The sequence below is a fragment of the Amblyomma americanum genome, chromosome 5, assembly GCF_052857255.1.
Source record: "Amblyomma americanum isolate KBUSLIRL-KWMA chromosome 5, ASM5285725v1, whole genome shotgun sequence".
Lineage (NCBI taxonomy): Eukaryota > Metazoa > Arthropoda > Arachnida > Ixodida > Ixodidae > Amblyomma > Amblyomma americanum.
Window position 1 is genome coordinate 186,834,358 of NC_135501.1, and position 24,080 is coordinate 186,858,437.

At 46.2% G+C, this 24,080-nt stretch overlaps 1 protein-coding gene across 2 annotated transcripts in view; it reads left to right on the top strand.

The window, feature by feature from the left end:
* Khc-73 (Kinesin heavy chain 73) overlaps window positions 1-24,080 on the top strand; it is a 77,532-nt gene that overhangs the window by 33,388 nt on the left and 20,064 nt on the right. For both annotated transcript variants that reach the window (XM_077666114.1, XM_077666113.1), the window contains exons 6-31: window positions 429-516; window positions 742-876; window positions 984-1,096; window positions 1,856-1,967; window positions 3,536-3,748; window positions 4,833-4,937; window positions 5,186-5,320; window positions 5,442-5,578; window positions 6,041-6,153; window positions 6,671-6,814; window positions 8,421-8,601; window positions 9,866-10,028; window positions 10,841-10,987; window positions 12,080-12,220; window positions 12,355-12,492; window positions 13,233-13,406; window positions 14,141-14,307; window positions 14,850-15,126; window positions 18,032-18,131; window positions 18,240-18,366; window positions 19,053-19,108; window positions 19,195-19,325; window positions 19,850-20,065; window positions 20,162-20,215; window positions 21,007-21,159; window positions 23,717-23,948. In XM_077666114.1, the coding sequence (XP_077522240.1) occupies window positions 429-516; window positions 742-876; window positions 984-1,096; window positions 1,856-1,967; window positions 3,536-3,748; window positions 4,833-4,937; window positions 5,186-5,320; window positions 5,442-5,578; window positions 6,041-6,153; window positions 6,671-6,814; window positions 8,421-8,601; window positions 9,866-10,028; window positions 10,841-10,987; window positions 12,080-12,220; window positions 12,355-12,492; window positions 13,233-13,406; window positions 14,141-14,307; window positions 14,850-15,126; window positions 18,032-18,131; window positions 18,240-18,366; window positions 19,053-19,108; window positions 19,195-19,325; window positions 19,850-20,065; window positions 20,162-20,215; window positions 21,007-21,159; window positions 23,717-23,948 (3,752 nt within the window). The remainder of the gene's footprint in view (window positions 1-428; window positions 517-741; window positions 877-983; window positions 1,097-1,855; window positions 1,968-3,535; window positions 3,749-4,832; window positions 4,938-5,185; window positions 5,321-5,441; window positions 5,579-6,040; window positions 6,154-6,670; window positions 6,815-8,420; window positions 8,602-9,865; window positions 10,029-10,840; window positions 10,988-12,079; window positions 12,221-12,354; window positions 12,493-13,232; window positions 13,407-14,140; window positions 14,308-14,849; window positions 15,127-18,031; window positions 18,132-18,239; window positions 18,367-19,052; window positions 19,109-19,194; window positions 19,326-19,849; window positions 20,066-20,161; window positions 20,216-21,006; window positions 21,160-23,716; window positions 23,949-24,080) is intronic.

Sequence of the window (24,080 nt, forward strand, 5' to 3'; positions counted from 1 at the left end):
AACATCTGTATTGATTTCAAGGGTAAAATTGAAAAATTTGGGTGATAATTATTTATGTATATACACAGGCAATGAGACTACTTAAATATGTTTTCACAGGAGGGTCAAATGGTGACAATGCTTCAGGTTCTTAATGCGAAAGCATTCTAGGTGGTTCAGTGACTTGATGTTCGCATTTCTCAAAGAAATCGGGGAATGAGGTTTTGTGCACAGCTAGTGTTGCTGAATTCTGACGAGACCTCTACATAGACATGGCTCCTATGTAATCATATGACAGAACTGTTGTTTCTTAACTTGCCTTTCATAAGACAAAGATTTGATCTGCTTGGGAAGAAATGAAGAAGTCAAAATCTGAATAGTCTATTTATGAATTTTGCAGGATCTTCTGCTTGCTGTATCTTTGCTTTCGATTTTTTTTTTTTTTTCAGTGGGAAACAGCATCTAAAAGTTCGGGAACACAACATTCTTGGCCCATATGTTGATGGTCTTTCAACATTAGCTGTATCCTCATATGAGGCAAGTATCCTAACTGTCTCCTCATTCCAAGTCATTACATATTGGTTGTATTTTAGTCCAGTTTGCATCTCAGTCAGGTATGTACGAAAAACAGCAGATTTGTTGAAGCGTAATGGTCGTAGCTAGTATAAACAGGTGTGTTGTACAGCATTAGGTTGCTGTATTTACTGTGTCGTGTCATGTGTTATGGCAGTTAAGACTCATCTTTATTTCCTTTGATTGCAGGAAATTAATAATCTAATGACGGAAGGTAACAAGTCTCGAACTGTTGCGGCGACTAACATGAACAGCGAGTCCAGTCGCTCCCACGCAGTATTCAACATCACCCTCACATGTTCAATCACAGACAAGTTGTCGGGGGTAAGGGTTTTCCTTCTGAAATTGCCTTTGTTGTCTGGGTCAATATTGTTGGATATGTGGAACTGTCATTATTTATGGTACCCTGAGCATTCTGACTACTATTGCAGGTGACTGGAGAAAAAGTGTCCAAAATGAGTCTTGTCGATTTAGCTGGCAGCGAGCGAGCCGTCAAAACAGGCGCCATTGGTGAACGTCTAAAAGAAGGCTCTAACATTAACAAGTAAGCCATGTTTGGTATAGTAACGTGAAGTTGTAGTGAGAAATGGTGTATGGTGTGAATTGCTGTGTTTTATCGCAAGTTCTGGCAGGAGCACATGGCTTAAAGTGATGAGATTGGACATGCATTCATTTCATGGTTTGCACCTCAAAGCTTTTTATTTCGTGTATTGTGCATTTGCTGGCAAATGCGCCATTGGGGTTTAACTCCTCAACAACTTTTTTTTTTGGCAATGGAGCGGAAGCTATGGAGCCGAAAAATGCCTTTTTTTTTTGCTATGCAACAGAGTATGGCACGTCGTTTCAGGTTATAGTTTTTTCTTAAAACATGGTGTAATTGGCAATATTAATTTATTTAAGGCGATTTCTAACACAACTGCCAACTTCTGATTTTCGAAAGTCAAAGCGATTACAGTTTTTTTGATTACAACGAATTTTCTAGGCACATCTTGTTACAAGAAGCTTCCGTAGATGGCGCCAGCTATACCAGTCATGGAGTGATCAACCTTGCAGAGAGCAACGTGCCAGGCGACCAGGCGCACCATCATGTGGTTGAACTATTTGGCGGAAAGACACAGTTGCAGATGCTTCATCCCTGTAGCCTTTCCTTCATTCTAAAGAAAAGCTGTTGTGCCGAGTAGAGTGAGGTAGTGCTCGTGCCTGAGTATTTATGCCCATATATATTCATCAAATGCCTGCTTAAGAACTTGCTGTTGCTGATTTTCTAACCTGTGTGCCCTATAACTTGGTAATTCCCTTTCAGGTCCCTAACAACACTAGGGTTAGTCATTTCCAAGTTGGCTGACCAGTCTTCAGGGAAGGCGAAGGACTCCTTCGTCCCCTACCGGGACTCTGTCCTCACGTGGCTTCTGAGGGTAAGTCGCCTTTTCTTAACTGACACCCAAAACCAGAAGACAGAAGGCATAAATTGAGTTTCAAGCTTGTCTCCATGGGAGTTCTGGTAGCCTTGAGATAATTCTCACTGGTGTGCAACTTGTGGTGTTATCCGAGCTTGTAGTATTTCTTTTACTGCTGGGGTTCTAGCCAACGTGCGCTGCTGGAACTTTTTTTTTTTTGTTAATGCCAGCAATTTCATATTTTCCTTGCTATTGTACGTAGTATATTAATCTTAGTACCATGAAACATGTTTGGGTCAGAATAATAGCTAACCAATATCTGTTTTGATGACGCAAGAGTTTAATTCCCATTTCCGAAGCATGTGCATGCGACAAGCGGTCTAGTCTAATAGCGGCGCTGACACATGTCGGGGCGTTTTCTTGGCCTCGGTATTGCTGAGCACATTGATGTTTGTTTCTTAACTGGATAGATGTGGTAAATTTCCGTATTTAAATATATTACCACATAAGTGTGCAACTTGGGTTTAGGTTTTTATTTAATTAATGCTGTAGTGCATTTACGCAGAAGGATATCCAGGTGTCATACTTGGTTACTGCAGTAATGTGCACCATTTGTGGTACAGTAAAATCTGGATAATTCGTCCCTCATTAATTCGCAAATTTGGATTATTCGAACTGCCAGCTTGGTCCCATCCAGTGCCCATATAAGTCAGACGCTCGCTAATTCAAACGCTACGGGTCTCGCACCGATTAATTTGAGCAGGCTGCCGAAGAGAGTTCAGGTATGACTGGCACAGCAAGAGACCGTCGAAATAGTTCTGATGCAAATCTTAGTTCCATGCTGCACTGTGGTTTGCGCACTTCTGACGTGAAGTCTCCTCATGCGTGAAGGTGTTGTCTGTGATGGGTGTGGATGTGGTAACGGTGCGAGTTCCCATGTGTCACGCCGCGAATGATACAGGGGCCCTTAGAATTATGGAGCAGTTCTGCTTTGATGCTTTCAACAGTATGCACACAATAAAGCAATGATGGAAATGTGAAAAACAGTCACTACTGCGCTGTTCTCATCTTATTATCAGGCAACTAACTGTTGCCCAGCCTTTCACCAAGTTACATCAGTTCTTGACAGCTTTTTGGGAGCATTTAATAATTTGAACATTTTTTTTCTGGTCCCGTTGAATTTTGTGCTTTTACTGTATCATTATATCTGGTGTGGGTCATTTTGTAATACATATCTTGTCCGCTGGCTCCTGTGAATAAGGTGTTTACATCTGCAAAGAGATGAGTTTCTGCTTTGACCTTTGTTATGCAGGAAAGGCTGTTCTTCGCTTCTTGTGAAAACTGTGTGTTCTTTGAGCAGTTTGTTACCCCTAATTTGTATACCTTGCATGTATAATGGGGTATAGAACTTGCTTTGTTTTGCGCCATACAGGATGAAATCTAGACCATTTGCCCTAACTGTGCACATATCGCAAGCACAGTTGTAATATGAGCACATTTGTGTGAGTTGTGCAGCCACAACTTTTGAATGAATTTGTGTTGATGGCTTTTACTCAGACCTAGTTGTACACTGCTTCTGTTCTCAGGACAACTTGGGAGGAAACAGTCGCACTGTAATGGTGGCCGCCATCAGCCCGGCAGCGGACAACTATGAGGAGACCCTCTCAACCCTACGGTATGCAGACCGTGCCAAGCGCATCATCAACCATGCCGTGGTGAACGAAGACCCCAATGCCCGCATTATCCGTGAACTCCGCGAGGAAGTGGAGATGCTCAGGGGTCAGCTCAAACATGCCACGGTATGTTTCCCTTCTTATTTGTGCTCTCTTGAAAAACTTTTTGTTTTGTGGAAAAGTTTATGTTAGAGTGCATTTGACGACGTGGACACTGAAAGGTACTGATGAGCCCCCTGACTTGTGTATATGACCTCGTCAGTTTATACATTTGAGTATTAACATGTCCAAACTTGCCGAACAGCTCACATTATTGCACGGAGAAGTGTTTGGTGCTTTCGTGGGGTGAGTGGAGTTAACGTTTTTCTTTAAGGGCATTTCTGGCTATTTTTTTTTACATTTCGAGTTGATCATTGCATCGCGTTCCACAGTCCCCTCTCTCCAGCTCAGAAAACCTTTCCCAAATTACCAAGCAGAAGTATTTTAAGACCAAAAAAAAACCAGGAAGCCAAAACTAAACTTTGGTTTCGGCTAAACTATGGTGTCACGACAGACCAAACTATGATGGCACGGATAACGTCGCAAAGCCTTTCGGCTGCACTGGCGACTGTAACTGACGGCTTGGATCACTATTTGTCTGAAATAACCAACAGCAAGATTTAAATTTTGTCCTTCAGCAAACGCAGAGCAAATATTGACGGGCATGCAAGCTGTGATGGCACGCACTCAAGGTTGCCTACAGAAATCATCCCGATTAAGGCCACGTTTTAAAATCAATTTGTGGCGGTGCAAAAAAAACGTGCCCGGTTTATGAAATTTGGCATACAAGATGGTGGTAATGTATGGTGGAAATGTATGGTGGTAATGTATAGTGGAATGCTAGATATGTTCACAAGCTCTCTTTGCCTATTATGAGATCGCACTGTAGACCAGGTTTCCAGCATTGGCCTCTTTTGTATATAGTACAACGCTGAAAATTTTTCATGTCGAAGCTCTCGCTAGTCGAGGTTGTTTTCGTGTTAGTGACCCGAGTTCTGACAACAATTGCTTGTAGTGGAGTACTTCTTGCAGCAGTAGTTTGGTGGTGACCAGAGGGCACATTTCTTGTGTCAGTGCAGAACTTGTGATTAGTGATCGTATTGCAAGCTCTGTTGTCTGAAACCATTACGGCTTTTTATCACTGTCATTGCCTTTTGCTTTGTCCATCCAGACACCAGAAGGGTTGAGCGAACGTCTGAAGGAATCTGAGTCCCTGATGAAAGAAATTTCGCAGACCTGGGAAGAAAAGCTTCGGAAGACAGAAAAGATCCATCAGGTAAAATGCTAAGAAGTCAGCTTAGACGTTTGCCGTGAAGTTCTTAGCCACTAATACTAGTTGTATTTTGTTGCATATTGTCGTACAGTGTTGAATGTTGTCACCGAGGGCCTTTGCAGGGGCTGCTAATCTTTTCTTCAACGTGCACTTGCTGCCTTTTGGACGCTTTAGCAAGGGATTTGCGGCAGCTTGTGTATGCGATTGTTTTACCGGCTGTTTCTTCTTTGCTTCTGGTTATCTGTTTTTAGGAGAGACAGCAAGCCCTGGAGAAGATGGGCATCTCGGTGCAGGCATCTGGCATCAAGGTCGAAAATGACAAATACTATATGGTCAACCTCAATGCTGACCCTTCGCTCAATGAACTGCTGGTTTACTACATGAAGGTACAAAGCTGCTTTGACCCTCGTCGTGTTCCTGGTTGCTTGGAAGTTGCAAAATGCCCGTCTCGTGGGCACGATTTTTTACTGTGTTGGTGTGACTTGGAATGTTCTTCTTGCTGCGCAGGAGAGGACGCTTGTCGGACGTCCTGATGCGCCATCAGAGCAGGACATCCAGCTCAGTGGCCTGGGTATCATGCCCGAGCACTGCATCATCACTATTGAGGGTCCCGAGCTGTACATTACACCGCTCGAAGGAGCCAGGTAAACAGACATTTCACAGCCCTTTTAATCCTTTGTGCTAGAGCTCTTGTGTTTTTAAATTGCAGTGAAACAGTATTTTTTTTAAATCTTCGCAGGTTGCTGCACACAGTTTTAGATTGTTGAAAATAAAATTGAACAAGCAGCCGATACACGTTACTTTTTTGCCTAGCTCATTCCACGTGCCCCTCAGTTGCATCGCCCTGTCTTTCTGCTTGATTACAAGTAGTCAAAGCATTCCTGTTGTCGGTGGCATGTGGTCATATAATATTGGAAGTGCTTACACGGCTGGAGGGCTGCATTTATAGCTTTCATCACACGAGCACCCATGTTAAAAAAAAACGAAATTTTAAAGTTAAGAATTTTGGATTTTCATAGATGTCTAAAAAACTGAGGGAAGTGTGTAGTTTTGTCTTTCTAGTGAAGCCAAGTTTAAAATCCTTACCCCTGTCTGTTTGTGTGCAGGACGTGCGTAAATGGTTCGGCCATTGTGTCAAAGACACAGCTTCACCATGGGGACCGAGTACTCTGGGGCAACAACCATTTTTTCAGGGTCAACTGTCCACGGGTGCAGACAGGTGAGGCCTTACTTGTACAGGTTGCTTGTGAGCATTGCTCACATGCGTTGGGCTTTAAATTAATATTCGTCACGAATAGAAAATAGTTTGTGCATACACAAATTATAGGTTTTTTTTGTTCTTTTCTTGTAATTCAAGACAACTTGATAGCTTAATCTCGGCCAAGTTTATGCAAGGTTTTGCGTTGTTGATATAAAGTCACGATTTCACTGGGGATGCTTGCATAACCTCAGGTGTAACAAATTTTTATGGCTCAAAATGTAACAAATTATTTGATGCCTACCCTTCATTTCTTTTGCTGGATGACTCCTTAAATGTGTAATTAATTGCATGAACAAAGCTAATTGTGTAAGTAACCATACCACAGGGAACTTGGCAACATTTGTTGCATATTTTTTAACTGTGTTGTGTTGCTTCCTGTTTTTTATTGTTTTGACTCTCTGGAACAGTGGTGAACTGAATTGGCAAGGTTATGTATGGGAAATTAATTGTGTGCCATGGTCCACGTCCTTTTCAGCCGGTGCATCGGAAACGCCGACGCTTGACCGGCCGATAGACTACGAGTTTGCCCGTGAGGAGATCATGATGAAGGAGCTGGTGAACGACCCCATCCAGACTGCTATGCACTCACTCGAGAAGCAGCACGAGGAGGACAAGCACAGTAAGTAGAGTCGACTCAAGGCATTTTAGCTTGGCAGATAACGAGCAATTGGCACTGTTTAGCAAGCCTAGAGTAATTAACACGAAAGTGTTCAGGGTCCCGTTCAGCGGCCACCCTGGCGTCGTTGGCGTGTCGAGAAAAGCAGGTGGTCGACCTGTCACCTAGGTCACAGGACCTTGTGATGTCATCACAACCTGCATACTGCGACAGGTGGCAGCCTGCCCACAGGATGGTGAGCTAACTGCCCACTGAGGCAGGTGGCATTCAAATGATTGGTCGCAATAATTTGCTTGGGAAGAACAACTTAGGTCTCACAAGCCCCCACCGGTGACTGTTTTTGAAACAGGCACCTGCGTGGGCAGTGGTGCATCGCTTAATCGCTGCACCACTGTGCCAGTAGTGATATGAGGACTCCCAGGGATCTATGAATATGTAAAGTAGGGAATGACTAACTCTGCATATCTGGGCATGTAGGCAGAACCTAAGCAACAGAGCTTAGGCGACATCTCTAATGCTACCACATTGTACTCTTGAGGGAAGGTTAAGGGGAGACCCGAAGTCTTGAAATGGTAAAAAATTGTGAAAAATTTGATTTTTTAAAAATGGCATATTTGGGTTCAGTATAATCTAACGTGCCTACCTACACTGTTTCAAGCTCCAATTCAACCTCCAACTACAAAAAATCGATATATCTGGTGTCTCCAAAGCACACAAAATTTTCATTGTAAGCTCCACACCTCGCGTTTAGTGTTATGTCATGGTGAAAGAAAGAACAGTGTTCATACCTTCGAAGTGATACACAAAGGGGAGCCCGGGATGCTGAGGGGCCCATTGACGCTATCACGTCATACCCTTAAGGCGGAGCTTAAGTATCCCCTCAAGTTTTTTGCTTGCATCTCACTAGTGGTATAGAACCAACTCACTTGGTCAGGGTAGCACAGCGGACAATAGAAGAAAAAAGGTTCTTCAAATGCCAAAGAAAGATTTCTAGCAGTTCAGGTTGTGTGACAACGTCAGCTTCAAATGCAATCAGTTGACGAGGGAATGAGTGCGTTTGTTCCAGTAGTCAGTCTGCATATAGCTAACACCAGAAAACTCGGATGAGAGTTTTAGAGCAGTTCTTGTTAAACACATGATTGATAAAGTGTGCACTTAAGACTCACCTTGTAAGTGACAAACACGCCAGTAATTGGAAATATTGCTGGCAAAGATCAGATTGCATGATTACATGGTACAGAAAGAAAATTAATGTTATGAATTATTATGAAACATTATGAAATTTAATTGCACTTTTTGCCACTTTCTTACACCTTATTACAGCTGAAAAACTTTATTATGTGATGAACTTTTGCAGTGATTACCATCTGATATTATCATGCCACCTTCACTTTTGGGCACATGGGTGGACGTTACAGTCGGCAATGCATATTTTTGTTTACCGAGCTCTCCAAGTGTAGTGGTGCGGAAACATAACTTCAGAATTGCCTGCAGCAGTAATGACTTGTGCTGTAACACTTTGAAGATGAGGCTGCTTCAAACAGCCAGCCCCCTGGCTGGCAGTGTGCCAGCTTTGTTGCTGTCATCTCTGTCCTGCATTCTTTCCCAGATGCCCTAGAGAAGCAGCGTCAGATGTACGAGCGTCAGCTGCAGCTGCTGCGCAACCAGATGTCACCGTCCACACCGTACGCGCCCTACCTGCCTTTTGACCCGCTGGGGGCCAAGGCGGCTTCCTCCGGACTGCCCAGCCCCAGCGTCGCCTCCCGCATGGAGCGATGGGCCAAGGAGAGGTACAGCTTGCCTGCATTTCCTGCTTGTTTTTCAAATGTTCCTGCCAAATTCGAACCGAACTCTTTCTCGCTGCCTTTACTGTTCGTAAATGTTCCACTGAAATCAGTATGCCTGTGTAGAGGCACTGGAAGAAATGGTCTTTACAAGTTCCTTTGGATAAGGCAAGGATCCTCAGTCCTTTTAGCCTTAGAGAACCCAACAACTTTCAAAAGACACTGAGGGGCCAAAATTCAATGGTTGTCTGTAGCATAAAACAGCCTGCTGTGAGCAATCACTGTGTGTTTAGTTCCAAAATAAAGCGAGTTAAGAGAAAGGGGAAGTTTGTTGAGGCACGCATAGATTGAGGTGCTGGGGGACCCCAAAACAGACATCAGGGAACCCAAAGAGTCCTGTGGAACCCATTTTGAGAACACCTGGGCTAAGGGCTTTCAAAGGGTTGTTTGCTTATAGGTCTTCCTGGTTAAATATATGTTTTTAATAACTAATTGAAATAGTCTGTGCTTTCTTGTAAGCCCCTTTGGGCACAAAACATTGGTGGCTTATGTGTAGTGGGGGTCATTAGTACCACTCAGTTGCACATATAATTATGGGCACATTACATCGTAACATCACCCACAGAGACTGTTTTATAGTGTCACTATTAAAAGCTGAGGTATGCACGTGCTGTTCTTAAGAAAACCAATCGCATGTTAAAACGTAATGTCAATAGACGGTAAATGGTGGTAACAGTAGACCATTTAAAGTGCAGCTAAAGGCTGGAATGTGTGCATACTTTCTTTTGCAGAAAAAGCAGTTGAATATTGAGGTAAAGGCTCTAAAATGTGGATTTTGGCAATGATGGCCTGTTTTTTTTTAGACTTGTGCGAACTTCCCACAACTAGCATCTCAAAAAAGAAGCATGAAAGATAAAGCCTTAACGAAAACAGAAAGGACAAGCGCTGACCTTGTCGTAGCAAGTACTACAGCCTGTTGTAGGGAGGTACTGCAGCACCAATTTGCCGAGCTATTAATTTTTCTAACCTTAGTCATGTCACTAGAGCAGTGTTGAACACTGGCACATTAGAAATTGGTGTGCATCGTTTTTTAATGGAAGGCTGTATTTGTGTACATCAACTTGCTCTTCTGGTTTTTCATAGAGGAGTACTGTTAAGTCCTTTGTGCATTGAAAGCAAGCCTTAGGCTATGCAGCCAGTTTGGCGCGGGGCTTCAGAAAAGCCACAGTGCCATGTGTTTCTTTTTTGCACCTCTTCTCCCGATGCGCAGGGATGAGCTGTTCAAGAAGAGCCTGGCCAAACTGCGGGAGGACATTGTGCGGGCCAATGCGCTTGTGCGGGAGGCAAATTTCCTGGCCGAGGAGATGGGCAAGCACACCGAGTTCAAGGTCACCCTGCAGATCCCCGCCGCCAACCTGAGCCCCAACCGGAAGGTCTGCATCGTTTGTGTTTTGACACCGCACGAGAACGCGCTCTCTGCTTCTTCTCAAAGGCGTCGGAATATTGATATACAGAGTTGCACACTTGACAAACCAACAAACTGACGGTTGCCAAAGCTTCCTGTGTAGAAGTGCTCATTTGGCCATTGCGTGACTGAACTAGAGGTTCCATAGCCCTTCCAAACATTCTTGTGATGCATGTATTATGCAGCTGTAACTTCATTTTACTTCATGTAGTATCAGGGTTCATCACATTGTGGGCTGTAAATGGACTTTTGTAAATTGTACACACCTGCCAGCAAAAGCCCATGTATTTTTTGCATTTTTTTTTTGCCTTTTATTTTTACAAACAAATTGGAAGTGCTGTATGGTGCATGGAGTGGTTCGAGGACCTGTCTTGCTCAGGCCTCACATAGTGGCTCGCTATTTCCTCCTTAGCTGCAATAGTACCAAATTTTGCGTCCCTTTGACCAGTATGCGAGCACGCTGATGATCGCGCTGGCAATGTGTTGAGCTGGCCTTGTCGTGATTCTTATTTTACATGTGCAGTGTACTGTCTTTCTGTGCTGTTTAAAAGAACGTCTTCTTGGGCGAGTTGGTCACAATTCATCTTTGGTACTAGGCGCGAGCACACACAGAACACAAGGAAGGGAACGGGACGAAGCGACCCGGGCGCTTTGTCCCGTTCCCTTCCTTGTGTTCTGTGTGTGTTCGCACCTAGTACCAAAGTGTTCTGTGCTGTTGTTCAATGGTTGTCTTTGCACCCCGTTTTTCTCCTGCCCTACCCTTTTGGTGCTGGCGAGCAGAAGAGTGCGTTTGTGAGTGAGCCAGCCATCCTGGTCAAGCGCAAAAAGGAGGGCAGCCAAGTGTGGTCCATGGAGAAGCTGGAGAACAAGATCATCGACATGCGGGAGATGTACGAGGACCGCAAGGAGAGGCCGCCCTCATTCAAGGCAAGGACGGCACTGCTGCGTTTGCATCCCTCTGCCCGCTCGTGCGGAGAGCTGTCGTTCCTTGGTGCAGGCTCGGAATAAGTGAGGCAACAGCAGTGAGCTAGCTTAGATATCCAGCAGCGTGTCTGCTCTTAGGCCCGAAGACCGTGCTATGCTTGCTTTGCTTTCTGCCTGCGCCTGCACGCTGCTTTGCAGATGGTTACGTTTCACTTCTTGTCCTTGCAACCCTTGGCATCCGTGCATCGTGCTGTTTGTCAGTACTGGTGGAAGTGAATGAGGTACTAGGGACAAGGCAAGATTCATGGTGAAGAGAGCAGGTGCTGGCTCAAGACATATAGTTTTCACCCATCATCTGCTTTCAAAATGGCCAGACAATTTGGGGTGTCTCAGCCTGGACGATGCACTAGGAACTATTTTTATTAGTGCACTAGCACTTACAGTGGCCATTCCCCGCATTTAGCCGTTGTGTGTTTTTGTATTTGACTTAAGCCTGTTGTATGGCAGGCCTGCCACACAACTGCCCACCATGGCAGGTGGTAGCTAAATTACTGATTGGTTGTGAGAGGTTGCTCCGGAAGAGCAACCTGGGACTTACAAGCCCTACTGGTGGCAGCACCTGCCATCTCAGGGCAGTGGCACATTACTTTGCACTTAGTGGCAGGTTTTGATTATTGCCTTAGACAAAGCAACTCCGCTAACTAACAGCAATATTAGAATAATGCATCACACTTATATAGTGGGAGTAATGTGGAGAAATGCATATATATACTGTTATTTGCACTTTTGACACTTTTGTTGGTGTAAGTGCTCTGTTTGAGAAAAGCTCTCCCAAGCAATTAAGCATGGCAACTAGTCGGTACAGCATTTCAATACTTACTGTTTCGTCACCATAGCAGCAATTTTTCTGTGCTTTCTCATCACGCTCACTGGCAAGTCTCCTAGATAAATCATTGTGCAGCAGGTGTACCGTTTTCCCCGTACCCGTTGAATGAAGTTCGTTAGAAGCCCGTCATTCAAGATCTGCTTGTGTACCTTGCAAGATGTTTGATGCTAGCTCAGTGTGAACCGATATTGCCCTGTATTTGCCCCCAGGATGACAAGGATGCCCTGGACCCTTTTTATGAGTCGCAAGAGAACCATAACCTTATCGGTGTCGCCAACGTGTTCCTAGAGGTGCTGTTCCACAATGTACGCCTCAGCTACCATGTGCCCATCATCAGCCAGCAAGGGGAGGTGAGCAGGTCATCTGCCTTGTCAGGAGGCTAGCACTCTCTGTGCTGCTCAGTGCCTCATCCTCTTTGATGCTTGATGACCCCTCACTCATCTCTAGGCACTACTGAATGTTGCTTCTTTGGCCTCAAAACCAGATCGCAGGCCGCCTGCACGTTGAAATTAGCAAGACGGATGGCGCTTTGCCTGATCGGAGTGGAGACCTGGATGGTAGTTTTCGGGGATCTCTTCTTGACATCTCTGATGACGGCTCTGGCAGACAGGTCACCGTGCGGGTAAGGCACCTTTGTTATTAGGTATGTGATAATGTAAGAAGCTTATCGGGTTACTTGGCAGTGTTGCCGTCTCATGTCACACCTCGCCCTGTAGTGTGAAACAAAAGAAAACAGAATTGGCCGCGAGCGGAATTTGAGCCCACAGCGGTGCAAACAGATCAGCTTTGCTGGCTGTTGCATTAGACCATTCCGCAATCGTCACAGCCTACCATCTTGCGTGTTAAACTGCCAGTCTTTCACACTGTGCTTTGGATGTTGGCGCCTTCGTCACCTTCCAACTGTGTGCAAGTCAGTCTAAAAAATGCACGCCGAAATTTGATAGTGTGGCCACTTCACTGGCAGCAAAAAAAAAAAGGCACCTTCGCCATTTGCAAGCATGCAGCAAATTACATGAAACAGCGGGAGATTTGAAGGCTCCCTACATTTTTATGTTTGGTTACCGTAAAAAACTTTCTTTGGTGCAATTGGAGGCGGAGAATCTTCTTTTAACAGTGTATGCTAAAGAAGAATGCAAGCTCCATCAGCAGGTACCTTTGTTATATAATAGAAAGAAAGAGCTAATGCTTTGTCAAAGATTGTTTTTTTATTGAATGTGCATGGCAGAGGTGTCGCACCTTTCTATGTTGGTGTACACCTACACCAGCAAACAGCCATATCATGTAACATTCACAGTGTTGAGAGGAAGTTTCTCCGTTGGCCCTGAAACCAGGCTGACATTTGCTTCCCTGGTTGCTTTGCAGGTTGCCATCAAGAGTGCGGTGGGCTTGCCCCCATCCCTGGCCAACTTTGTCTTCTGCCAGTACACATTCTGGGGCCACACTGAGGCCATTGTAGTGGCACCCATAGTGGACACGGACGCCAAGCCAGCCTCTCCCGGCAACAGCAACATAGTCTTCAAGTTTAGTCACGCGAAGGTCAGTGAGCCTGTTCCCTATCCCTGTTGTGTGAGACATGGGGTAGCCGAGGTGATGATTTGTGAAGGATGGTTTTTGTGTGAGCACAATCACTTAACAGAGAGTCTAGACCCTAGTTGCATGCAATTATGACCTGGAATGAAAGCAGAGCAGGTGCAAGAAACAGCAGTACCACTCACGTTATGTTTGGTTTCTTTTTCTTTCATTGCAGACATGCTCTGCAGCTACTGTGTTCCAAATTGGACACATGATGTATTCTCAGTATCAAACTGTGCCCATTTAGCTATGCAACCATCATGGTAACTGTCATACGAACTAGTATGTGCTGTGACATGTATAGAGAGAGGGGATAGCTCCGAGTCAAGTGCATTTGATTTAGCGGTTTTAACTACACTTACTGCTTTCTGCATGTTCTGCCCCTTGTTCATTTCCTTGTTCTTTTTGTTCATATTGGCAAACAGGTTTCCTGAATAAACAGTTTTTTTTTTTTAAGCCTCGCTTTCATCTGTCTGCACACGGGCTACCACAAGTGGGCTGAAAGAGAAATGGGAGGGCTTCTCATTCTCTGTATTTTAGTACTGGTACAGCGAGTGCTTGTGAGACTGTCCTATTGCACTGCTGTGTTTATATGGCCACACTGCTTTTTCATGCTCAGCGCGGCCAGTAGTGCAAAATCTGAAACAGGACGTATCAGTGCAGAATGTTGTTGAAGAAGGTAAATGTTCCGCTCGCAGGAGTTTTCGGTGCCCATGACGGAGGAGTTTGTGGAGCACTGTGCGGAGGGCGCCCTGTCCATTGAAGTGTGGGGCCACCGGAGCACGGGCTTCACCAGCTCTGGCCACGGCTGGGACCTGGTTTCAGGCGGGCCCCAGTCCCATATCTCGCACTCCCTGGTGGACAGGTGGGTGCCATGTTTGTTGTGACACGGGTGAATGGTTCTGCCGAAGCATGCCCTCTTCCTCGTATAGCCTTCTTGTGTGCAGTTCTGTGCCTGTCACTGTACTTGGGAAACAATGGGAAGGCGTTGTTAAGCTGTGCGGCATTGTAACTGGTAGTGCCACGCACATAAGGGTGTGTTCATGCAACGCAGTACTGGTGACGATTACAAGTCTATCATCTTAGGTTGTTCCAGGTGTGTGAAAAAGTAGGAGTAGCAGGGCAGTAACATTTGAGCTCTACTGCTCATACCAGCTCTTACTGCCTGAGAATTGACAACTTTGCTGATTGCTGTGGCGAGGGTTGTTACTATCACCAAAAAGAACTCTACCTTGCATTCGTGGTGCCCTCTTGGAAAAGTGGAATGTTTGAAGGCATGTCTGCACAGGGCCCTGCAGCTTGGGTCTGAAGGAACTGATTACCGATACCAGTTGTTTGGACAGTATCTTTGAAAGCATTAAAAGCGTTGAAAGCATTCTTGCTTCTGTCGCCACTCTCTGTGTGCAGGTGGTCGGAGTTGAAGCGCAAGCTGGAGCTTTGGCTGGAGATCCATGAGCTGACGGAGGCGGGGGAGTATGCGCCCGTCGAGGTGGTTCCACGCAGTGACGTGGGCACGGGCGGCGTGTTCCAGCTGCGCCAGGGCCAGCAGCGCCGCCTGGTGGTGCGCGTGGCCCCCGTGGTCCGTTCGGGCACCCTGCCCCTCATCTGCCAGCATGTGGGCTCCGTGGCCGTGGGTGCTGTCTGCATCCGCTCGCGGCTCCAGAGGCCCCTCGACTCATACCAGGTCTCTCTCTCTCTCTCTCGTTTCTCCTCTTCTTCTTCCTCCTCCTTTTCTGTTGTAGGATGCGCTCGTGAATTGGGACTTGTTGGGCGAGTTGGTTTTTCATATCTTGAGGAACACCTCAGGAACAGCACAGGACATGAAAAAGAGCATATAGTTTTCACTTTCAGCACTTTATTCCTGTGCCTTTGCAAGCTAGAATTGTGTGTACTCGTAAAGCACAAGCAAAAAAATTTTAGCATGGCTAGGTGTGGAATATCTTGCAGTAGCACTAGTTACGGTGGGCACTTAAGGTCCTTATGTGTTAAAGGCGTTTGACCTAAAAGCATTAATCAAGGCCTTTGGCCTAAAGGCCTCTACCCAAAAGATATTTACCATCAAGGCCTTCACCTTAGAGGCCTTTAACCCTAAAACCCAAATTTATAAGATGTGCCTAGTAGTGCTACCACACTAAAAGGGAGAAACAAAAGGAAGATGGAAAAAAACAGCACAAAGAGACACCATTCACTTCCTGGTTGAAGGCCTTGCCTCTAAAAATCACATGCTCCTTTTCTGATAACATGAGCAGTGTGTAAAAAAAGGTTGTGTAGAAGGTCTATGAGTCACGATGTTGGAAAATCAGTGCACGCTTTTAAGAGGCACAGCATTTAACCAGGTAGAGAATGTTGCATTGAGTGGACAGCAATGTGGATGGGTCTTGCCTAGTTACGTTAACTTTTTTTCTCTGTTGACAAAAAAAATTTTGTAAAGGCATCATTTCTAGCCTGCATTGATGCAGGCCATGCTGTTTAGAACCGAACGGGGCCATGGTCTCTGATAAATGTTCTATGGGTACATTCTCTTGCCTTCTTGCCGTAATCAATGCACCGCTTTCAGTACCAGAGCAAGTGGCGTACTATCGGGGACAAAAGTCTCTGGACCGTCCCGCACAGCTGTGGAGCAGCCCGGAGTGGATTGCTGCGCGTCCTTCCTTACCTGCAAGCACGCCGATTTCCTCGCTCTAAGCCGCCACTCATAGGTTGCCAGGAGTGTGCCGCTTGACGCCGTTACGGCTCCGGCACACTGCTGACTCATTCGGGGCTGACAGGCGCCTCTCGCTTACCAGGCACTTGCACTCGATTCTGATAAAGCTCTTCACTCGTATTCGCCGCTTTTCAGAGCAGCGTACTAGAAGGCCATACTCAATAAATAAAGCGAAGAATACAAGGCCGCGAGCAACGCATTTCCAGAGCGCCAGTCGCGCGCTGCTGCCTCTTTCATTGGAATGGTCGGACAAGATGCTGTAAACTTGAGCGAGCGCCGAGGAGCGTCTACATAGAATGCGGAGACAATAAATATATCTAATGTTGTGGAGCGGTGAAAAATATAAGCAGTTAGCTGCACGGGCCTTCCTCATGTCTGCACGGGCTACGACACTCATTAAGTGTAAGTCAAATCTTGATAGGGGAATCCTCGAAGGCAGAGTAGATTTGTAATAAGGGTGTAATTACTCATTGGCATCCACCCGAGCGCTGTCATACGGCTAAGGAGGAAAGCTATACAGCTTCTGCAGAAGCTTCGTAGTTAAAGAAAGATTAGTCCTGGTCCAGGGTTCACACCTGGACCACTGCTTCACCGGAGCAGGGGCTGTACCAAACGAGCTAACTGGGACTTTTTTTTTAAGCAAAGTATTTATTACACTGAAAATATGTTCTGTCCGTAACGGCTAGCATATGGTAGGGCGATAGCCAATTGATCAATAACTCGAAGTGAAATCAGTGTTGGTGTATTTATTATTATTATTATTATTTATACATACTGCAGCCCATTTTTTTTCTTTGTTACTACTGAGCTGCCTGTGAATGCTTGAATCGCTTGGGCTGCACCTAGGCAGTATTAATTGCACACGTACACTGACGTCGGCATTGAAAGGCATATAACAAATTGCTCCCTAGGTCAAGTGTCAGTGAGCATTATGGAGCAGAATGTTTCGAAACAAGAAAACAGTGCATTGTGCTTTGTAGAAGCGGTGCCTTAAAGGGGAAATTTGCCGGTTGTTTCGTTTACTGTCTCCGTATTCTATGTAGGCGCTCCTCAGTGCTCGCAAAAATTTACAGCGCCTTGTCCGACCATTCGAGTGAAAGAGGCAGCAGCGTACGACCGGCGCTCTGGAAATGCGTTGCTCGCGGCATTGTATTCGTCGCTTTATTTCTTCAGTATGGCCTTCTGTACGCCGCTCTGAAAGGCGCCCAATATGAGTGAAGAGCTTTATCAGAATCGAGTGCAAGTGCCTGGTAAGCGAGAGGCGCCTGTCAGCCCCGAATGAGTCAGCGGTGTGCCGGAGCCGCAATGGCGCCTAGCGGCACACCCCCCCACAACCGACGAGCGGCGGCTCGGAGCGAGGAAATCGGCATGCTTCCGGGTAAGGAAGGACGCGCATGCGCCGAGCGCCGGTCTCGTTACCAGGCGCGTCACCACGAGAGCGCGCAGCAAAGAACTCCAGGCTGCTCCGCAACCGTGCGGGACGGTCCAGGGACTTTTGTCCCCCATAGTACATCGCTTGGTAGCTGTCAATTCTGACATTGCAGGTGAGAGCCGCCAATATTGGAAGGCCTGAAGAATAAATTGGTGAAAACAGTCAGTACAAGGTGCAACCCTAGCCTCACCTTTATAATGAAAACTATTCATAAGAAATTTTGCAACCTTAAACTAACTCTTAATTAAAAAGCCTCATTAAGTATTATAAACACCAGCACTTTATTCCTTTTACTGCTTCTAGTAGATGCAGTATCACAACTCTGACACTTTGCCTCTCACGTGCTCCTCCTGCCCCCCGCTGTCGCTGGGGAGTATCCGTGCTTAAAAAATCAAACATTGTTAGAGTCGGCGTGCAGCGAAAAACACCACTTTCTATTTCCATCTTCTCTAGGACGATGACTTGGGCGTGCTACGAGAACGGTGGTGTGATGCTCTTAGCCGGCGCTCTGAGTACTTGGCAGAGCACCTGAAGAAAATTGCTGACAAGCCAGGTGGGTGTGTTCCCGCTGCCTGCGTGCTCTCGGCATTTATTGTCCTTCCTGCCGGTTGTGCTTCTAGTGAATGACTGCTCTGAATAACATGTTATTCTTTTCCCCCAGTCAAGTCGGACGAAGATGCTGACCGTGAGAAGAGCCTGATCAACCAGTGGCTGCTTTTGACCGAAGAGAAGAATGCCGTCCTGGCACCACAGCCGGGGTCGGACATTCCTGGTGCTCCCGCAAACTGGTGAGCATTGTATTGAGAGCTTCTTTGAAGTCAGGGGACTGTACAGAAATCTGCAGGAGACTCTTCATAAGTTTCTTGAGCACTGATGATGCAAGGAGGGGACTTAACGAAGGCAAAACACCTCCAGCAGCTGTGTGTATAAATTGACTCCACACAGCAGCATATTGTCGTGCTACTCTGTGATAACATCGCTGCTTAATCTTCCTGCAGCCATAGTGCATGTTGCTGATAAGGTTTGGACGCTGATAATAGCTTAGCATCGAATTTTCTCAGAAGGCTCAAAGTCATAGCGCATTTCTCACATTTGCCTTAGAAACCAAGGTGGTGTTGTCTTCTTAGGGGTGACTGCTTCTTCAGGAAGCAGTAGTAGCGAACTTGCATGAAATTATGTTCAAGTGCTTTGCTGAAGGATTGGATGGTGCCCTATAGCAGTCTGCTTTTTATTTTGCTTGCACGCTTAAATTCATTATTCTGTACTATAATACTAGTAAGCTTCTTTGACAGTTTTGTCTCAAAAATGCTCATTCTTGCAGTACTGTGCAGTACTTTCACATTTGCACAAGTGGAAAATGCGTGATGTACACTGACAGCTGTGGAAAGTTACCTTGCTGTTGAAACTTCAGCTTATGTTGTCAGAACATTCCTTTCTCACATGTGTTTTTTTTTAATTATTTTTTTAAACACAGGGAACCTCCTGTGGGGATGGAAAACCATGTGCCTGTCATCTTCCTGGATTTGAGCGGTGAGCATCCTTTTTGCCTGTTCTTGCTGCATAGGCAAGTTATGAGACTTGCCCCTTACCTGACTTTCTTGTTTGGTGCTGCACAGATGACATGAGCGTGCCCAGTTCGGGTGAAAACGATGTCCAGGTTGCCGGTGATAACTCCATCCTACCTAAGGAGCAGAACAACTCATCGCCTCTTTTCAACCTGCCAATCGTCAAGCACTTCGAGAAAGAAGTAGGACTCGTCACTTAATTCTGCACATGCTTCTGTTTTGGTTGCAGTAGCAGCAGTTTTTTTTATTCGGGTCGTTACAAACAGTTCGTGAATCCTGACGCGTATATATCTAGACACCCTGGTGACCAAAATCTGCTTGTCGATTTTTTAATTTGGCCCTGCTAGTTGTGTAGCATGCCGGGCATGCATCTGTTAGTTTCAGACAAAACAGAAATGAATGCTATGCTAAGTGGTGTATTTAGGGTGCTTATTACTGCAGGTACAGTGCATCGACCGCACTGAAGTTTCCACTGTGCGATGCACACTCAAGTTTCGTGCTTTTATTCATGCTGAAATTTATGCTGGGATTTGTGTTGGCATTCATTCTGGCATTCATGCTGGTATTCATGCTGGCATTCATGCTGACATTCATGCTGGCATTCATGCTGTCATTGATTCTGTTATTAGTCCTGGTGCTCATGCTGGGGTATATCTTGATGCCAGTGCTGTTTTTGTAACATCTCATATCCCGACTCCTTATGCAGGTGTGTGCTGTGGCAGCGTGGGACTCGTCCATCCATGAGTCCATGCACCTGAATGCTCCTACATCGCCCAACGACCGCATCTATCTCATCCTCAAGGTGTCTGTGCGGCTGAGCCACCCCACTGTGATGGACCTCATTCTGCGGAAGCGCTTTGCCATCAACGTCTACAAGAAGCAGTCGTTCACGGAGAAGATACGTAAAAGGATCACCAGACAGGTAGGAAGCACAAGGAGGTGGTCGAGACTGCCAGGCACCACTTCACATGCCAGGCTTAGGATCGGTTTTCTCAAGCCATTCCCTGTCTGCTTTCAGGATGTCTACTTCGCATCTGGAGTGACGTACGAAATCGTTGCCAGTATACCTAAAGTGAGTAGATTTCTACTTCAGGTTTCTTGCTTTATGCTTCTTTTGGAGTTTGCTTGATGCAGGGAAGTGTTTTGTTCCCCCTTTGTCTCTATCTCCCCCGTTTTCATCTGTCTATATACTGTATTTACTCGCGTAATGAACCCGCTCGCATAATGAACGTACCCTGCACTTTTGTCGTTGAGAATTTACCTTTTTTTAACGTTGGGTTATAAATGTGCATTTGACCTTCAGGGCCAGTGCTCAGCTTGTTCGCTTTATCTTGCCGCACTTGGAAGGCGTCCCTGACTGTTGCAAAATCGGTGGATTGCACCTTGATACTGCAAACACCTTTTGAAGCAGATGATGCTAACAACCAGCGGCACTAACGTAGGGGTGATAGACTTGTTGACCGTGGGCTTTTGTTGGTGACGAAGGAATAGATGTATGATGTGAAATTTCCACTCTTACAAAAAAATTTGTTGAAACTTTTTTTTTTTCCTTTGCATAATGAACCCTCCCCCATATTGATGTGTCAACTTTTGTTTGTCCTGTGGCGTGTTTGCAACTGCTGTAGGCAGAAGGCCAGAAGAATGCTAAAATTGCTACCAAATATATGGCCCTCGATTATGTTTTGCTACGGCTTCTGCTGCTTTTATTTTTTTTGTAAATGCTTTTAACTAACGTTGGGGAAGGCGTCAGTGTTCTAGTATTTTCTGAATATTAACCCGACCCTCTCTACAGCATGCTCACCATGCCTGTCTCGTTGCTTTATGTCTCTGGACTGTCCTTTTTTCCCCTGTGCTTGTGGCCAGGCTTTTGAAGACTTGGAGGGGAGGGAGTCCCTGGCCCTGATGGCTGCGTCCGGTGGGGACAGCGAAACAAGCGATGGAGAAAGCTACATTGAGAAGTACACCCGCGGGGTTTCGGCTGTCGAGAGCATTCTCACCCTGGATCGCCTGCGTCAGGTATGTGCGCTCAGAGCAGCATGCCACTGTCTCTGATTTGCAGAGCAAGGATGGAAAGAATAACGCTTCTTTCGTACAACACTTTTGAGGTCCGGGTAAATTCAGAAATTACTCGGTGATGAGCAATCAATTGCCGCACCTTATTTTTGGCTTCAATACTGCCACATGCTAGCTGCCCAGCTGAGTGCACCTTTCCTTTCTATTTGTGAACAGCTTGTTTGTCATATCTTTTCATAGCTTGTTCAGTAGTTTAGATACAGGAAATATCCAGTGTTGCATTTGATGTGAGGATTTCAGTCTTAGCACATCCAAATACCCCTCAAGAGGAAATAACAGTTGTATATATAACAGTTGTATCTTGGCAGTACCCACATGTGGGGCAGAAATTTGATGTTTAGTGAAAAGGCTAGAAATTAAATTGAGGCCATCATGCACAGTGAATTGTGGAGAGGAATATGATAGGGGTAGCGTTAAGGAACAGGATGACAGCACAGGGAATTGTGGCAAATTCCACCGGCCGATCTGGATCAGTTACGGGAGTTCCATGGGCCATTTTGGAGCAGCTCGCTCCGCAGCAGAGCTTCATCAACTGAGCAGAAGCAGATTTAGCTGGAACTCCCGAGAGCGTGGGGCCTTCACTTCATGCCAGGTCACATTTCCCTGTTTTTAGCACGGCTTAAGATATTGCCAGTTAACCCTGGGCATTTGTTTACATTTCTGCAGGCCTGTGTGAATAGTGGCTTTTCGGTTCGAAGCGAATAGTAATTTTCTTCAAATAATTTTGGAGCGACTATTTCGAATACTGCTGGCAAGCAAAAAAAGAGTTTAACGGCACAGTGGGTCTTTTCTAAATCATGCACTTTTCTAACACACAAAGCTATTACATGAAAAAAAAGAAAGTGTGCTTTGAAGCTATGACACACTCGTTAAAGTTGTGTGGACTTACTGCGAAAATAGCCATCAAAAGTTTGGGGAGTCAACTTAAATGCAAGCCGACACATTTATGGTGTGCGGGATGTTGTGGAACCTCAGATTGTGTCATTGCGCACCTGTTGCTTTTAAGCGGCGACTCCATGGACACCTGCTAGGCGTATGCACTGGGTGCCTGTGCACCCATCGTCACCCCATGTTGGGCGTCGGAAAGAACACCTGGCCATCTCCGTGCGTCTCGTGCTAACTCCTTCTTTTGCTTGCGTCGTCGCATTTGATTAGCAAATTTCACGCAGAGAAGAGCGGCTGCGATAGCAGCAGTCAGCTCAGACTCGTCCCACGGAAGTCAAACGGGCCACGCATACTCCAAACGATGCACGCTACCCTGCCGGTTCCAGCGTGTGTGCACAGCGGGAGGTGCGGGTGCAGGCATCTCGCAGTTACAGATCTGGGAGCCATGCTCGCACCTGCTTGAGTCTGCTGCTGCGCATATGCAGACCGGCACCGGCATACATGCAGGCGCGCAGGCACGCAGTGCGTACACATAGGAGGTGTTCTTGGTATTGAGTTTTGGCTGCACGCGCACCACGGGGCCATCCCGGAGGAGGTACGCTGAACCGAAAACACACGAAGCAAGCGTTCCAGAAATGTTATTCGCTTGAGACGAATACCAAACATTCGGATTGATTTGAATATCAAATACTTTACTATTCGGCCAAATATTCAAAATGTCGAAAACACTTGTACACCTTACATTTCTGACGGTGTTGTCATGCATTATCAGATGAGTAGTTATGCTTCTCGCCTCGATTAATTCAGTAACCGGGTGAATTAGCTCAGAGACTAACAGCAGCAAAGATGCCAAAATGTATGTCCCTTGAGAAATGTTTACGAAAAGAAATTTCCCGAATTGCCTCGCAAAGTGCTAAAAGTCACTGGCTATGTCAATGCTACAATGCACAAGTTTTCAATGAAGCGGTGTGCACACAAATGCAGGGCATGCACTCATTTCTTATGTTTTGCATTGGGCATAGCAAAATGCGGCACACCTCATAAGGTGAATGCAAGATACGACTGAACTGCGTCACTGCCACTGGTCATCGTCAAGCAAAAATGTGCAGACAGATGCCAGGCCTCAACTTTTGGAACCAGTTGCACACGAGAGTGCCCGTCAGGCTCCCTGTAGGAACATGTTCTTATTTTTCTGATCGATCAGGATTGGGTTGCCCTGTGGTAGATTTGGTTGCTCTGGCATAGATTCAGCACCCTGCTCCAAATCTATGAGTGGAATTCGCCATTAGAGAACAAATGAGTTGATGATCGGCCAACTGAAATCAAGAACAGGAGATGGATATGGTCAGGGCATGTGGTGCAGTGAGCGGATGGTCACTGGTCTAAGAGGGCAACATGGTGTATTCCAAGAGAAGGTGACTGCAACAGGGGGCAGTAGGGAACGTGCTGGGTGGAGGAGATTAGGAAGCTTGCGAGAATGGGGCGGCTGCCGCTGGCACAGGGCAGGGTTAACTGAAGGTCATTGGAAGTTGTCCTGCAGTAGTCGTAGCTGGGACGTCTCTGCACACGATCACCAAATGCATCTCGGTCCATGGCGCTGTCCTTGCTGCTGCAGGAGGTGGCCGTGAAGGAGTTGCTGGCCGCCCAGGGGCGGCTGCTGCGCAAGACAGCCAGCGTGCCCAACATAGCGCAAGTCATGCGAACCTCAGACGCGGGCTCCCCGCTGCGGCCGGATGAGGCAGCTCCGCACCGATCGGACTCCGTCATCAACCTGGCGTCGTCGTCGCTCAGCGAGGGCCTCGACCGGTTCCTCAGTGAGGGGAAAAGCGCTGCAATCTCAAGCCTCGGTCAGTATCCTGGAGGTGGTGGCTGTATTCAGTTTGCCATCTCGCACTCAATTCCTTGTTTGCTGGAAGGCTTTAAAGCTTCACTGCATGAAGTTCCTTTTCTAAAGTGAACTTTTTTTCCTTTCCTAAGCC